This window comes from Crinia signifera, chromosome 4, assembly GCF_055691185.1.
Source record: "Crinia signifera chromosome 4, ASM5569118v1, whole genome shotgun sequence".
In the NCBI taxonomy this organism is placed as follows: Eukaryota; Metazoa; Chordata; class Amphibia; order Anura; family Myobatrachidae; genus Crinia; species Crinia signifera.
The window spans coordinates 179,044,495-179,059,665 of record NC_139220.1 but is presented as its reverse complement, the minus strand read 5'-3'; the positions used below and the strand labels follow the sequence as shown (position 1 = coordinate 179,059,665).

At 39.3% G+C, this 15,171-nt stretch overlaps 1 protein-coding gene across 2 annotated transcripts in view; it reads left to right on the top strand.

Moving 5' to 3' along the window:
* SEMA3A (semaphorin 3A) overlaps nucleotides 1-15,171 on the top strand; it is a 221,723-nt gene that overhangs the window by 190,189 nt on the left and 16,363 nt on the right. For both annotated transcript variants that reach the window (XM_083183085.1, XM_083183084.1), the window contains exons 14-15: nucleotides 3,900-4,057; nucleotides 7,543-7,610. In XM_083183085.1, the coding sequence (XP_083039211.1) occupies nucleotides 3,900-4,057; nucleotides 7,543-7,610 (226 nt within the window). The remainder of the gene's footprint in view (nucleotides 1-3,899; nucleotides 4,058-7,542; nucleotides 7,611-15,171) is intronic.

Genomic DNA, 15,171 nt, shown 5'->3' with positions numbered 1-15,171 from the left:
GACTGGTTTTAGAATTGTATCATTAAAGGTCACATAAGAAGGGAACATTTAGAGGCACATATTGCTAATATGCTATAAACACTATGTGAACATGTCAGTTAGTTGACCGGGAACCTGTGTCAAAGTTTTTCTTGGATGCTGGCACTTTTAACATGTTAAACATTTCTAAAGAAAATACATATTTTAACATACTTGATTTGATCGCTAAAAGGATCTTTTGCTAATATGATACATCTGTATTGATCAGGGCCATATTAAGCCTTCGGGGGGCTCGGTTACTTTATACAGGGGGCCCTCTCCCTCTTGTCATTACTGGCTGCAAACTGCATGGGAGAATATTACACTGTCAAAACACAGAGTAAAGGCAGCATAAACATAAAGTCCATAGAGTCGCTACAATAGCAGATAAAAGCAAGTGACAATATTAGCAGCAAAGCCTTGCATGTAGATCATACATATGTACAATGTCACTGACTAGTTCAAATAAACTAGGAGGCAAGTACCAATGTAAGGACATGTTACAAAGCAAAGGTAGAGTACATGTAAACTCCAAAGTTGTTGGGAGAGAACATGTAAACCCATGGGATAGCATGCTAGTCAGGGCATCTGGATTATCAGAGAGTTGTACCCATAATATATATGGTCTACAACTGGAGGTGGTCAGAAAGAATAGGGAAAAATTAGATTGTTAGAGTACGTACAAACCTGCTGGTATTAGATGTCTTGTAGGATTTGGAATGTACACAAGACTGATAATCTGAAAGTTCTAATGGGGAAGTGCCCATAAGCGACTCAGGTTAAAGGATCAATAGTCAATGGGTAACAGCAGGGGGAATGAAAATATATATATACATGGAAAGCCTGTTTTTGTCTCTCCTGTACCTTGCTCTATAGGAGATCTCACAGGCTCAGCACTGCCTCTGATTAAAAACCCTCCCATAATGAAGCTGCTGCCCTCCACGGGCCTTAGAAGCATGTGATGAGCTCCACCAATCAGAGCTCAGCACAAGCCTCACAGCCTCAGACCTCTCATACAAAGTCTTGTGGGACTTAATTAACTCCTAGTCAACTTGTGGGACTTAGTCAACTCCTGTGTCCAGGAGTGAGCACCAAAGGACCTTTGCTAAGAACCTCTACACCTCCAATATCCTCAACCGGGCAACAATTGGACCTCTGCTTATATTTTAAAAAACGACTTTTCAAAGGCAAGAACCTTCCAAGTCCTGGAGAGAAATTCCTCTAACGGCAAGCTCCATTCAGCATGGATACCGTAATCTAGTGAGGACACCTGGACATATGCCACAAGTTGTCCACTGAAAGAATCTACAGTGGTGAGATCCTAATATTTGCCCATACATTTACATCAGAGGACATTCTAAATATTGAGGAGGATAATATTCCTGAAGGGTACTGAAACTCCTTGAAATTGAACTTTTAATTCAATATTTTTTAAATACATGCCAACCACAGGGGGCCGCTAGCTAGAGGGGGCCCAGGGGTACTGACCCGCTGTGCCCCCCTTTAATCTGGCCCTGCATACCCCCCTTAGTCATCAAACCTCTTTCTGAATGTGAGTGGCAAAAAGGATCTCCAATGAACTAGAATGACCATCTTTTAGAAATGCTACTGTATTGTAGCCACTACAGTATAGGCTTATTCATTTAGTAGCCAGTGATAAACGGTCATAGGGAATATCTCATTTCATAATCTCTCTGGAAAAATTACAGGGAGCATAAAGCACTGCTGCATCTCCGGCAAGCTCTGAATGTTCTAGAATGCCTCATAAGAAGACTAGAGCATTAATGCCATCTGGAGAAACTACCTTTCACTTGGTCTCCATAATAAAGTTACTATACTAACTGAACAGGAAAATGCAATATCTCCAGTACAGCATGTGTAGTGCAGAGACTGGATAAGGAATAATTATTGGGGCATGCTGCCCATATTTAAGTTAATTATATTTTTACAGATTGCCAGCCTTTTGAAATTAGGACTGCTGCTGAAGTCATGCGGGTTATTCTTCTCTTTTACAAAAATGTATTGAATTCAAGAAAAATGAATAAAGCTTGCAGTGAATGCTTTCTGTTATATTTAGAAAATACTAAATTAATTTTCAAAAGTAATTAATTCTGACTGTAGTGTCTTTATTTACCTATATATTTTTAAACTTGGAAAGCAGAAGTTAGAGTCAGACATTAAATGGCCTGCTGTCCCATGACACTTTCTTTTCACGCTCAAATGCAGTGTTCTCAAATTCCAGATGAAGTTATGCATAATACATGGCCAACACAATGCAACAAAGAATTTATATTAAATGAGGATTATGGTGAAGCTGTCACGTAGTTTTATGCTGTCGTATAATATACATGGTCACACATTATGCACTATTGCGTATGCCTGAATTTAAATTTAATCTAATAAAATACAATTGGGATAGTTTGAGCTGTTTAGAAGTGATATTACAAATATTTAAACAAATGTCACAATGTAGTTTGGAAACAGCTTGCACTATCCATATGGGATTTTTTTTTGTCTGTTTGAGTTAATTGTATTTGGCAATGAAACAGGTTTTATTTGAGAGGAGGGAAGGATCTGTTGTGCTGGCAAGACTACAATTAAATTCATCGCAACATGTATACTTTTGTATAACTCCAGAAACTGCTACAAGCTTGATAAAGTTTAGTCTTTAAAAGTCTTGGGCAGAGCAACACTAAGTGGATGGGGACTGCTATCTCCCTTGTTAATGGAAAATGCATTAGTCATAACGTCCTGCAACTGGATTCAGTTGCAGAATTATACAGCATTGTTCTCACAAAACATCACTTTGTGTGCAATGAGAATACTGTACAGTACTGTCAATGGATAATTATGCTATGTATAACAACAATACTGATACACAGTGGTGGATCATCTATTATACAATACAGTTTAGGTGATCATTTTGTAATGTAGCCTACACAGATAAAAACTAGTTGCCGGTTTGTTGGCAACTAGCTTTGTTTGGCAACTAATAGGTACAGAACCAATTTTTAAATTTTGAAAATGTATATGTGGCATTTTGAATGGGAATACTCACAACTAAGCATTTAATTTTATATATATATATATATATATATATATATATATATATCTATATATATATATATATATATATATATATCTATAGATAGATAGATATATATATTCCAGAACTACCGGAAGTCCCCTGTATCCATACAACTTACTCCGGTGCCCATCCAAAGTAATTATAGTATATTTCAAAGCCAGATGTCACTCAGAGATTAATAAAGAAAAAATGCAACAGCACTGATGTGGTCAACGTTTCAGGGACTGAACCCTTTTATCAAGACCTTATCTTGATAAAAGGGTTCAGTCCCTGAAACGTTGAACACATCAGGGCTGTTGCGTTTTTTTTCTTTATTAATCTCTGAGTGACATCTGCCTTTGAAATATATTATATATATATATATATATATATATATATATATTTATTCTCAAACATTTCATTTATATTACACAATCTGGCTAGTGGAGGCTTTCTGTGGAAAAATAAATGACATTTTTAAATTTTTAAACATTTATTACAACATAAAGTAAACCAGAAAAAGCTGTATCCCGGTTAGAACAGAATCATAATTTACATGGATACTAGTAGGTTTAGTTTAATGATTATATTAAGTTTAACAATCATACATATAATCAATCAATCAAAGACTCTATTGCTTTATTTTTTACAATTGTGAACTTTTCATTTATTTAAAGTATGTATGTTTAGTAATTGATATTTTTGCAGTTGTTTTGCATATTGTATTGTATATACAGTATGTATTGTAAATGATTTAAACATATGATTTTCTGTTAGCAAGCTTATCATTAATTGTAACATTTCCATTTGACAGCAACAACTCTACATTGGTTCCTTAATGGGAGTTTCCCAGCTCCCGCTACACCGCTGTGATGTTTATGGAAAAGCATGCGCTGAATGTTGTCTTGCCAGGGACCCCTATTGTGCTTGGGATGGTTCTTCATGCTCCCGCTACTTTCCTACTGCTAAAAGGTAATAAACTCTAAGATATACTGCTTATTGTATTAGCCTTCTGAGCATTGCCCTCTGTGCATCCTTTAAATTCTTCAGACATGTCATAATCTCCATAACATATGGCAGTGTTAAAGGAAATAGTCAAATGGTATGTGCTGTGTTTTACTTTGTGGCATCAAACAGGCATATGCACTTTTGCCCTGAAAGTTGCCTTATATATTAAAAAGAACAAATTGCTGAAGAGATGAAATCATGAAAGCATAGAGATTAATACATTAATGAACATATAATGAAATAACTCCTATTTGCTGCCTTTGAACAGAAGGCTTCTTGCCATTCATTACATATCAAAGAGTTCGGACAACAGTTGAGCGCAGACAAAGTTACCACTTAGCTGCAGGAAAATGCTTTGTGGTTCATATTTCATAAACTCATCTGTTGACTTAATTTCCACACATGGCTTTTGTTTGATATCTTCAGTAAATCTATAAATAGATCTGTATAATTACCCAGATATTTTCTCTAAAATATTTGAGTTAATAAAATAAACACAAAATAATAGTGGAAAATAAGGTTTAAAATCCACAAGTGCTCACGGGTTTATTTTGATGTTAGGAATACTGTACGGATGCTGTCCGCAGCGGATTTAGGTAAAACAAAATGCTCTGCTTAAGACAACAATCTTATTTGCAATGGGTACTTGCATTTAAATGTTATTGCTTTTGTTTAACCATGTCCTTGAACAAATTGAATCACCTCTATGCACCATTGCAAGCTGTTCCTAGCATGCACAAAATAGACTGTAAGTAATCTATTCAATAAACAACCTTCCAAGGCAAAGACGACACACGGCACTTGCTTTTCAGCCTTTTTATGAAACGACTTTTATCCACAGCAGAAAAAAAAGTGATTATCCCTCTATAACAGCTGACATGACTGATGCAACCAAGTGTCTCTACACCAAGAATACTTGACTTTTGTATACAGGAAGCTGAGTGAGATGATTAGAAGCGGATTTACAGCTCAGTTCAGAGACTAATCCCCTTTGCTGTGTCCTGACTTTGCAAATCCTCTAGCCATTTTCTACAATGACATTTGTACTATTTAGACCAAGCTTTGTGTGCCCAGCTTGTATTTATGAATGAAGTTCTAGTGGCATTATGTAAAAGTAAATCACAGCATATATAGAAAAACAAAACAAAAGAATATCAAAGAGTATAATCTTTATTTTAAAAAATTGTTTTGCAACAAATCAACAATAACAATATTATATACAAATTATAATAATTCATTTTGAAATATATTCCTGTGTGTGTATGTGTGTGTGTGCGTATGTGTATTTAGCCCTACATGAAAAATTGGACCTGTTTCTTAATGATCGCAATCAAATTGCTGTGCTGAAACATACAGATAAAAATAATTAATATATTTTTATAACAGAAAAAATAAGCACGAATGGCACTTTATGTAACATACATTATTCCAGTATTAACATCTGTTTTCATGAGAATAAGTACTTGCAAGTTCAAGGTGTGAAGCACTAATTGCCATCGTCTTCTATTCTTTAAAAAAAAGATAATGTGGCCAATTTAAATTCTTCAGGCCAGCAAAGAAAGGCAAAAATGAAAATACCCTTCTGACAATGCTTCAGTGTCTTATTGAACAAAACATCAGCATTCACAGTCTGAGATTTACTTTAAATCAATATTTCCAATTGCCCTGGAAGAAGCTGCGAACACCTTTTCAATAAAGGTATTCTGAATAACATGTATCGATTTTTGTGCAACATGCTATTAGACGTGTAAAGGACTTGGTAAGAAACTATTACATGAGAAAAGATGACAAAGGAAGACTGGCCTAGTTTTGCTAAATCAAATACGTAACTGCTTAAATGCACCGGAGCAGCAGCATATGTTTATGACAGCGCATTCCTTTGTAAAAGTCTACAATTATGTCTAGAAAATTAATTTATTGCATTAAATAATTTGAATTGTATTAAAAGCCGCACTTCTAATGATTTCAGTTGATTTTCTTAGTAACGGAAATGTGCAACTTATTTATTATTTTAATATCGGGAGTGTGCAGTTTTTTTGGTAAAATAAAAAAAATGGCATGGGGTCCCCCTCCCCCTTCCCTAGGCTCATTAAGCCGGTCCTTGTTTCCCAAATATGGGGGTGGGGAATGATCGGGTCCCCCAATATTTAAGAAACCAGCACCGGGCTCTTGGACCGGGGCTAGTTCCAAAAATAAGGGGGACAAAAAGAGTAAGGGTCGCCATATTATGGAACCAGCACTGGGCTCCAACAGCCAGCAGTATCATGCCACGACCAGGGGCACTTTTTATACAAGGTCACTTGGCTGACACATGAACACCCTGGCTGGTCAGCCCCTGGGCGGTGGGTGGCAGGTTGCTGGTTTTGTGTAAAAAAAAATAGATATTAAAAATTACACTGGGTTATGCAATGGAACTACGAGTCCCGGAAATCCTCCCCCACAAGCTTTGACTTGGAGAACATCAAGTTCCAGCATGTGTGGCATTAATGGGCCAGCTGGGACTTGTTGTCCCATTGTATAACCAATGTAGAAATAAATAAACACACACACCATGAAAAGTATAACTTTATTCACATACAAGCACACACACAAACAAATACTCAATTAGACATAATCACCATGCCTGGTTAACATGCTGGATTGGCTCGCTTCCCCAGTAGTGGGTCCAGGGTTAAAAATTTTTAAAAAATGCATGTCCGTACCCCTGGATAAGAGCAGCTACATAACTGGCTCCTCTTCCAAACCCTTAGTGAAACCCAGTGATGTGCATCACGGAATACCAATGATGTTCATCACTGGCTCTCCCTTAAACTAATCAGGGTTCAACTAAGCTCAGCCCTGATTGGATGTAGGTGTCTCAATGGAGATGCCTACATCCAATCAGGGCTAACCTCCTCTGGAGCTGAGCCCTAATGTGTTTAGAGGGGGTACAATGACGGACGTCCCGACTACATTTTTTTATTCTATTTTTATATTTACACACTTTTTTTGGACAAAACTATGCACAGATCTCACAGAAAAATCCACCCTTGGACAAACAAATCAAGTGCCTTCTCCTCCCCCTTTTTGTTTCGGGAGATCTCACAGAACACCCTATTACATTTGTGATTTTGATGTTTACTATGAGAAAACAGCTGGATGCAATTTTGAAACTGTGCGATTTTTTTTTTAGTCAGAGCAAAACAAGCTGTTTTTTTTTACCGCAAATCGCACCCTATTACATGTCACTCTGATTGTCATTTTGTAATGTCCTATGGGTGGCAAGTTCTGTAAAAAAAAAGATCTAGGTCACATAACTACAGCTAAATACCGAGACTGCAAGTGCACATTGGCATAGTAAGAAATCTATTGACAGATACAATGTGAATAGTTTCCATATGTCTGTTTTGAACTATTGAATTAAAATCAAGGTAGAACTGATGTATTCTCCTTTTTACAATTCTTTTAAGGCGAACAAGACGTCAAGATATCAGAAATGGTGATCCTCTGACACATTGCTCAGATCTGCAACATCATGGTGAGTTAAACAATATAATACTAATTATAGTTGAACTGCTACACTGTTATGGATAGTGCTATATGGCCACTTTTTATGCAATTCCGATGCAATGCTGCAACGGATTGCATAAAAAGTGACACATTGCATGTCCCTCTCATCGCAGTCGCATATCCTACAGACTGTCATGAATATTCATCGCAGCCCTTGCTGGGATTGCCTATGATATATTTTATGCAAAAGGACCGCATACAATTTATCATATGCAGCAGCTGCCGGGTGAGTTGGCGGGGTATTTCAAGCGAGGCAATGCATGCTATACATCGTCCTAGTGGATGGGGGGGGGGGCTTAACTTACCGTCATCGTATGCAGCTCTCATAGCTAATTTCCAGGCATGATTGTACTAGCCATGCCCAGGACAACTGACTGCCCGATAATCTGGGGTGGCTTATGGTTAGCTTGAAAGTGATGACTGCTGCTGTTGGGACTGGCCTCAGTTTTCCCCAGGTGTCTCTCAGGATTGTATCCCAACATGGATATTCCTCTTGTTGGACAGGACACGGCAGTGAAAGCAAAGTAAGGAGTACATTTGTGGTTAAAGTGAATAAATTCCATAATTGGTGCTTAACTATACACTTGGAGTACATACAGGAACAAGGAGCATCTTGCAGAATCATAATTATTTTATTACATGTTTAAAGGAAAGTAGTAAGGATCAGCAATGCTATCATTCTATGATTTTGTTCAAGACTTTCAAGAGTTTTGGGTTACAGTCATAAACCCTGAAGTATTTACTTGTTATTGAGACTGATTGTAAAATATAACACTGAATGTTCAGCTACAGCAATGGCCAGTATACACTAGACTGAAGAATTGTAAAAACAAAGGCACCTGTTAGATTGGCTTTGTCACTCATAATAAAAAAAATTAAAGGATACAAAAATATATGTAAACATAAACTGAAAATACAAGCCACACAATTCTATCGTGCTTATATAACAATAGAAATTTATGGAGTTATTGATTTTGAATTTAAAAAATCAATTAATTGAAGTTATACAAAGCAATTTATATCAGTAAATATTGTTATTGCATAATACATACAAACATATATACCTATACAGTCACAAAATAAAAGTATGCACACACACACACACACTGGTTAGGTTCCCTCGACCTAAGAACGGTTGTTTTAGATGCAGCGACTGCACTACGTGCAGGTCCTTGATGACAGGACCATCATTTGCTCACCCACATAGTGGGAAAAAGATCCCCATCAGACATCGGCTCCACTGCAGAATGGATTACGTAATATACATCCTTATTTGCCCATGCGGGCTGTATTATGTGGGCCTGACCAAGCGGGACTTTCGAGAGAGGATGGCTAATCATAGGACCACCATTAGGGCGGCGATTATCGCAAAAACTTCGGACAAACCGGTCGCTAAGCATTTTGCAAAATTGGGCCACAGTGTGGCCAGCCTCCGATGCATGCTGATAGACCACATCCCTAAGCCCGTGAGAGGAGGTGATAGGGATACTATGCTCAGAAAAAGAGAAGCTAAATGGATCTTTGAACTGGGCACCATTGCCCCTAAAGGCCTAAACGAGGCGAATCCATTATCCATTTTCTTGCGATAATAACTTCTGATACCCTTTTCCTGTTTTTTCATTTTTATGGTTATTTTTCCAGTTGCCTTGGTTTGGATTTTTTTGCTTTTGAGGTTGGATTTGGTGTCTCCGGGTCATTCTTTATTTATTTTAATTTTATTTTTATTTTATTTTTATCTATTTCTTTATATGTGCTTATTTATTTTAGTATTTTGTTACATATATGCAGTTCCGAGTGTGATTATGATACACTTGTCTCACATTGATACCACTTCGATAAAATATCCACTCATGTGGTGCCAATTCCTGATGACCCCTTTGGGGTACCTTGTATATCGTTAATCTTTCAAAAAATCAAAAATCATAAAAAATCATAAAAACTATATAAATCATAAAATTATAAAAATATACACTGTACATATAATCTGACTTATATGTCACTTTTTCATTGTAGATGTTATGTATATATTGCATATTTGTGTGTATATATGAATTTTTATATATTTTTTTTGTTTACTTGCTCTATATGTCAACAAGTGGTGATATATGGGCAAATTCATGTGATTTGTGTGTATTATGCCAGAACTAGTGAGGCCATCCGAGCTGGTTTCTAAATACCCAAACACCATTCTAATTGCTCATCCCTTGCACTCCGCTGATTGGTTCTCCTCTGATTTAGTTATCTACACATTACTATTGATGTGACACATGATGCTGCGCTTGGTTAAACTGCTGGAACGCAAATTGAACATCTGATATCTATACCACTGTTCACTGCGTGTCCAATGGAACGCGGAAGTCTCCCCTCGCTATTACCGGTGGAACGCTAGTTCTACTTCCGGTCTAGCGTCTATAGGGTTGAGACAGTCCTGACACGCGGAAGTTTTCCGCTACATAGACCGGTGGAACGCAAGTTCTACTTCCGGTCCAGCAGGACTAGAGCGATTAGCGCTAAACAGCGCTTTTGTTGACATATGATATTTTTGTTTTACATTATGATACTATCCGCTGCCCGTATTGTTTATTGCTCATGTCAGCAGATTGCCCTGTCCCCTCTATATATGTGTTTACACGAGAATGTACCGTTTATGGTGTTACACCAGGAAGTGAAGTGATCACTTCCGGTCTGAGGGTATTTAAACTGGCCCGGTGAGGCTATACAGTTGTATCTCCTCCATGGATGGATACCAGGTTGCCTGTTGTTGGAAATGATACCTGTTACCTGTGTTGTTACTTTCCTGATGACGATCTTTTGATCGAAACGTCACGTCACGTCGGATGTACTACCTTTTCATGAATAAAAATTTATTTGCTGAATTTAAAGACCTTGGTGAGTGCCCATTTCATATACTTCTATATATATATATATATATATATATATATATATATATATATTAATCATAGGTCCTTTTTAGCTTTGCAGTTTGATCACAACCACTATAAAAGGCACATATTCATACTATAGATCAGTGGTTCCCAAACTGTGTGCCTAGGCACCCTGGGGTGCCTCAGGACCCTTACAGGGGTGCCTCGGGTTGGTGGTCCAGGGGCAACGCAAATTATTTATAGTCATTGTAATAGTCAAAACCAGTGCTGGTGGATGTCAATCATAAACTATGTGAACAAACATAAGTCCCTCACCTCATAATTAAACCTATACATATAAACACAATTTATTTAATTTAATATTTTTTAGAAACTTTTTTATCCTAGGGGCGCCGTGAAAAAAAAATGATACTCCAGGGTGCCGTGATTCAAAAAAGTTTGGGGACCACTGCTATAGATGTTTTTATATTTAGAGATAAAAAGTAGGGTATTTTATAATTTGCCAAAGTTTAGTTTTACTTTCTACCATAAAGAACTTGTTCTATTTTATTTTTTTAATAAATGGTTACTTTATATTGTGTTTCTTAATATATTATTATTTATTTGTTCAAATAGTTTAATATAGTTTTTATAATCAAAATAGATATAAAAAGTGCATAAGAACAAATTCATTATAGAAACAAGTATGTAAAGTGCATAAGAACAAATTCATTATAGAAACAAGGATTGTACATCCACTGAGGATGCCATAGTTGGAATATTTGTGCTCTGCAATAGTCATAATGTCCAATGTAATACAGATCTCCAAAGTCTGATTCTGGGCTGAAACTTGGGCATAGATGAAACATGATGATTCATGCATTCTTTGTGACTGCAATTTAAACTATGCACCATCACTGACAAAGTTCACACACTTCGGTGACCTAGCAATAGGGGTTGCTGTGATCACATATGTGACCCTATATGAACTTAAAAACCAAATATCTCCTTGAACCTCCTGGTGCTTCTGCTCATAACTTACATAGTCTGGGATGGGGATGTCCATCTTCGAGACACTGTTGCTCTCTCTTATTCCAACTTGCATATGATATCCATCAAGGGTGACCCTCATTACTAAAGGGGAAATGTATCAAATTCTCTAAAGAGTGAAGTGAACAAGTGGAGTTGTTGTTCATAGCAACCCATTGGTTGCTATGGGCAACATTGCCACGTGCCTACTTCACCACTCTTTAGAAGGTTTGCAACATATCCACTTAAATTCCTTGGCACCAAATTGTCAGCATTTCTCTTCTCGTGTTTGCATCTCTGCCAAATGCCATGGCTGTAATTGTCAATATGTTCCTAGCATTAATTTATCTATTACTATGCTACTATCCTCCACCCATCTCAGTCCCTCTGAATAGGGAAACTGACACTACCATATATCCATTATCTTTCACATTCCATTGTAAATTATTCACTGCAAAATATGTATCCTCAGATGTTTTTCTGTTTTAAATCTCTTTCGCTTACACACAGGGCCGGTGCAAGGGTTCTTGGCACCAAAGGCAAAACTTCTGCCAACTCCCCCCCCCCCCCCCCATCCCCCTTAACCCTTTTCCTGATCAGTCATTTCCAAAACCTATACATTTTTGTGAGGGCACCCATAGACAACAGAGGGGTATCCGGCACAGCCACTTACCGTGTACTTACACACAGGGTTATAGGTTGTGGGGTGTGTTTGTGTATGGTTAGGGTTATAGGCTATGGGGTGTGTGTGTATGATTAAGGTTATAGGCAGCATGGTGTGTGTGTATGGTTAGGGTTATAGCCTACATGGTGTGTGTATGGTTAGGGTTATAGGCTAAGGGGGGAGTATGGTTAGGCTGCGGAGGGGAGTATATGGTTATGTTTAGGCTGTGGGGAGGGGGATGGGTGGGGTTAAGCTGCAGGTGGGGGTATAGATAGGGTTAGTCTATGGGGGTATGTATAGTTATGGTTAGACTACTGGGGTGTGTATAATTAAGGTTCGGCTATGAGGGGGGTGTAACATTAAGGTTCGGCTACGAGGGGGGGTATAGTTAATATTAGGCCATGGGGGGTGTATAGATAGAGTTAGACTGTGGGTAGGATAGTATATACCATATATACTTGAGTATAAGTCGACCAGAATATAAGCCGAGGCACCTAATTTTACAACAAAAAAACTGGGAAAACTTATTGACTCAAGTGGGATGCTCACTCGAGTATAAGCCGAGGGGGGCTTTTTCAGCATAAAAAATGTTCTGAAAAAGTAGGCTTATACTCGAGTATATATGGTAGTTAGAGTTAGGTTGGGGGAAGGGAGGTGTAGAGTTAAGCTCGGTACACACGGAGCGATTTGGTCGCTGAACGATTTTATCAGTGACCAGCTGATGAAAACGGAGTTACTGAAGCAGAAAGATGCTGGTTGCGGGAGCTCGCTCCTAATGACAGTCGCCCCATGCACACGGGGATATGGTCGCTCAGTGACCATATACCCGGTCATATATGCTAAAATCGCCCCGTGTGTACAGGACTTTAGAGTTAGGGTGGGAGGGGTGTGCATAGTTAGAGTTAGGATAGGGGGAAGGGGATGTATAGTTACAGTTAGAATGGGGGAGGGGATGTATAGTTAGAGTTAGGTTGGGGGGAATAATGCACTTTGCAGGTTGAGGGAGGAAAATCCTGGTGACCCTACAGCCTGTCATGGCCGCGGGCCTCCCGGTGTGCCCCAGCCTAATTAATGATTTAAAAAAAAAAAAACAGAAACGGTGACACCGACATGCAGTCCATACAGCAGCGACCCCGGCCTTGATGCACTGCCGATAGTTCCGCCCCTGCCACTGCTGCTGGCGGAGAGGCACTGATTCTGCTGGGGCTGGGGCGGTCAGTGTGGTGAGGGAAGGCTAGCCGGGCGGGAAACCACAGCAACCTTCCGGAAACCACAGCAACTGCGGAAACTTTTTTTTATTTAAAGGTGCTGGGAGAAAAGTGGCAACTGCTCATGAGACCCGGGGTGCTACTTCATTTAAATGATAAATAAGGGGCTCCCTCCAGCGGCCTAGGCAGCTGCCTAAAGCTGCCTAGTGGTAGCGCCGTCCCTGCTTACACACACACACACACAGGGAATGACCATAAAATGAAGATACAAAATTATGTGTATAAACAAATGGCTCCTACATGTCAAATTAAACTGGGTTTTTATTTTTTTTTGTTCATTGTTAAATGTAGGAGAACAAAGAAGTAATCATAAAATGAGTACAGTAGAACCAGGTTACCCATCAGACAGACTACGGGCGAGATGTATCAAATGGAAAATGCGGTAAAACCCCGGTTTTACTGCATTTTCCAATGTATCAAAAATGATACCGCACTGAAGGGTATTGCCACCTTTGGGTGGCGATACCCGATAGAAGCCTATGGGCTTCTTTCGCCGCCCGCCGACCCCGATGCAAACCCGACGCCTCGCCGCCCCCCCCCTCTGGCTTACCTTCCTGAAGGGTCCTCCTGGACCCCTGAAGGTAAGCCCTGCCTCCCCCTAGTGAAGCAGCCGGACATCCTTCCGGCTGCAGGGGGAGGAGGAAGCGCCGGAGACAGCATGCATATCTGTCCCCGGCGTGAGGTGACGGAGACCCCCGCACACCAGTGTACAGGTATCGCGGGGGGCCTCCGTCACCGCACCGCGATGCCAGCCGCATATGTTAGTACATATGCGGCAGCATCACGGCGGGGGGGGGGGGGGCGGCGAAGGGCGGCGATGTATTTTAATACATCCCGCCCTACATCTGAGTAAACAGACAGTGGTTTGTATTAAGCTTCATGCACACTGTCCTATTTTTGGGGGAAGGAAACCAAACTCCCTCTTCCCTGAACTAGATGAATTAACATATTGGAAGCAATGACGGCTGTGGCAGTATTTTCTGCCTTTCTTACTTTATTAAAAAAAGACAATCTGAGAAAAAAAACATTCAATTAACAGTCTTCATAGTCTTTATTTGACACAACACTATACATCACAATGTTCACTTTATAAATTACAGGTAGTGAAGAGGTGAAAAAATAACAGGTGTGGGTGGAGATAAGGATGTAGGATTGTTGAAGATGGATGGTGGAGTTATGATGGAGATGGGTAGAATGATGAATAACAGGGCTGAGGGGAAGATAAAGTTGCAAAGGGGACAAATTATAACAGAGGGTGGAGGAGCTGTTGGGGAAAATAAGCTGCAGTATGGTCAAACTGGTAAATAAATACATTTGGGTTCCATCATCTATATATGTCTAATGTCTGTGTGTCTCTGTGTGTCTCTGAAACACTGCCATCTGTTGGCAGCAAGTGAAACTGCATCTCTTTCTCTTTCACACATGCACAAACACAGAAGCAAGTGTTTGTACATATTTCAAGGTAGCAGACTAGCTTTTGAAGCATTAGCTTCGGACAGTCTTACTAGTTGCTAAATATATTTCTTTATTGTATGGGGACAGAGGCGTAACTACAACCTCATGGGCCCCATAGCAAAATCCTGGAAGGGCCCCCCCTCCATTGTTACTACAATGCCGCTGGGGGTGGTGGTGGTGTCAAAAGATAGAGTGGGTAGAGTGAGAGATAAAGGGTGCCGGGAAATAGTAGAGAAAGGGAGGAGTGTG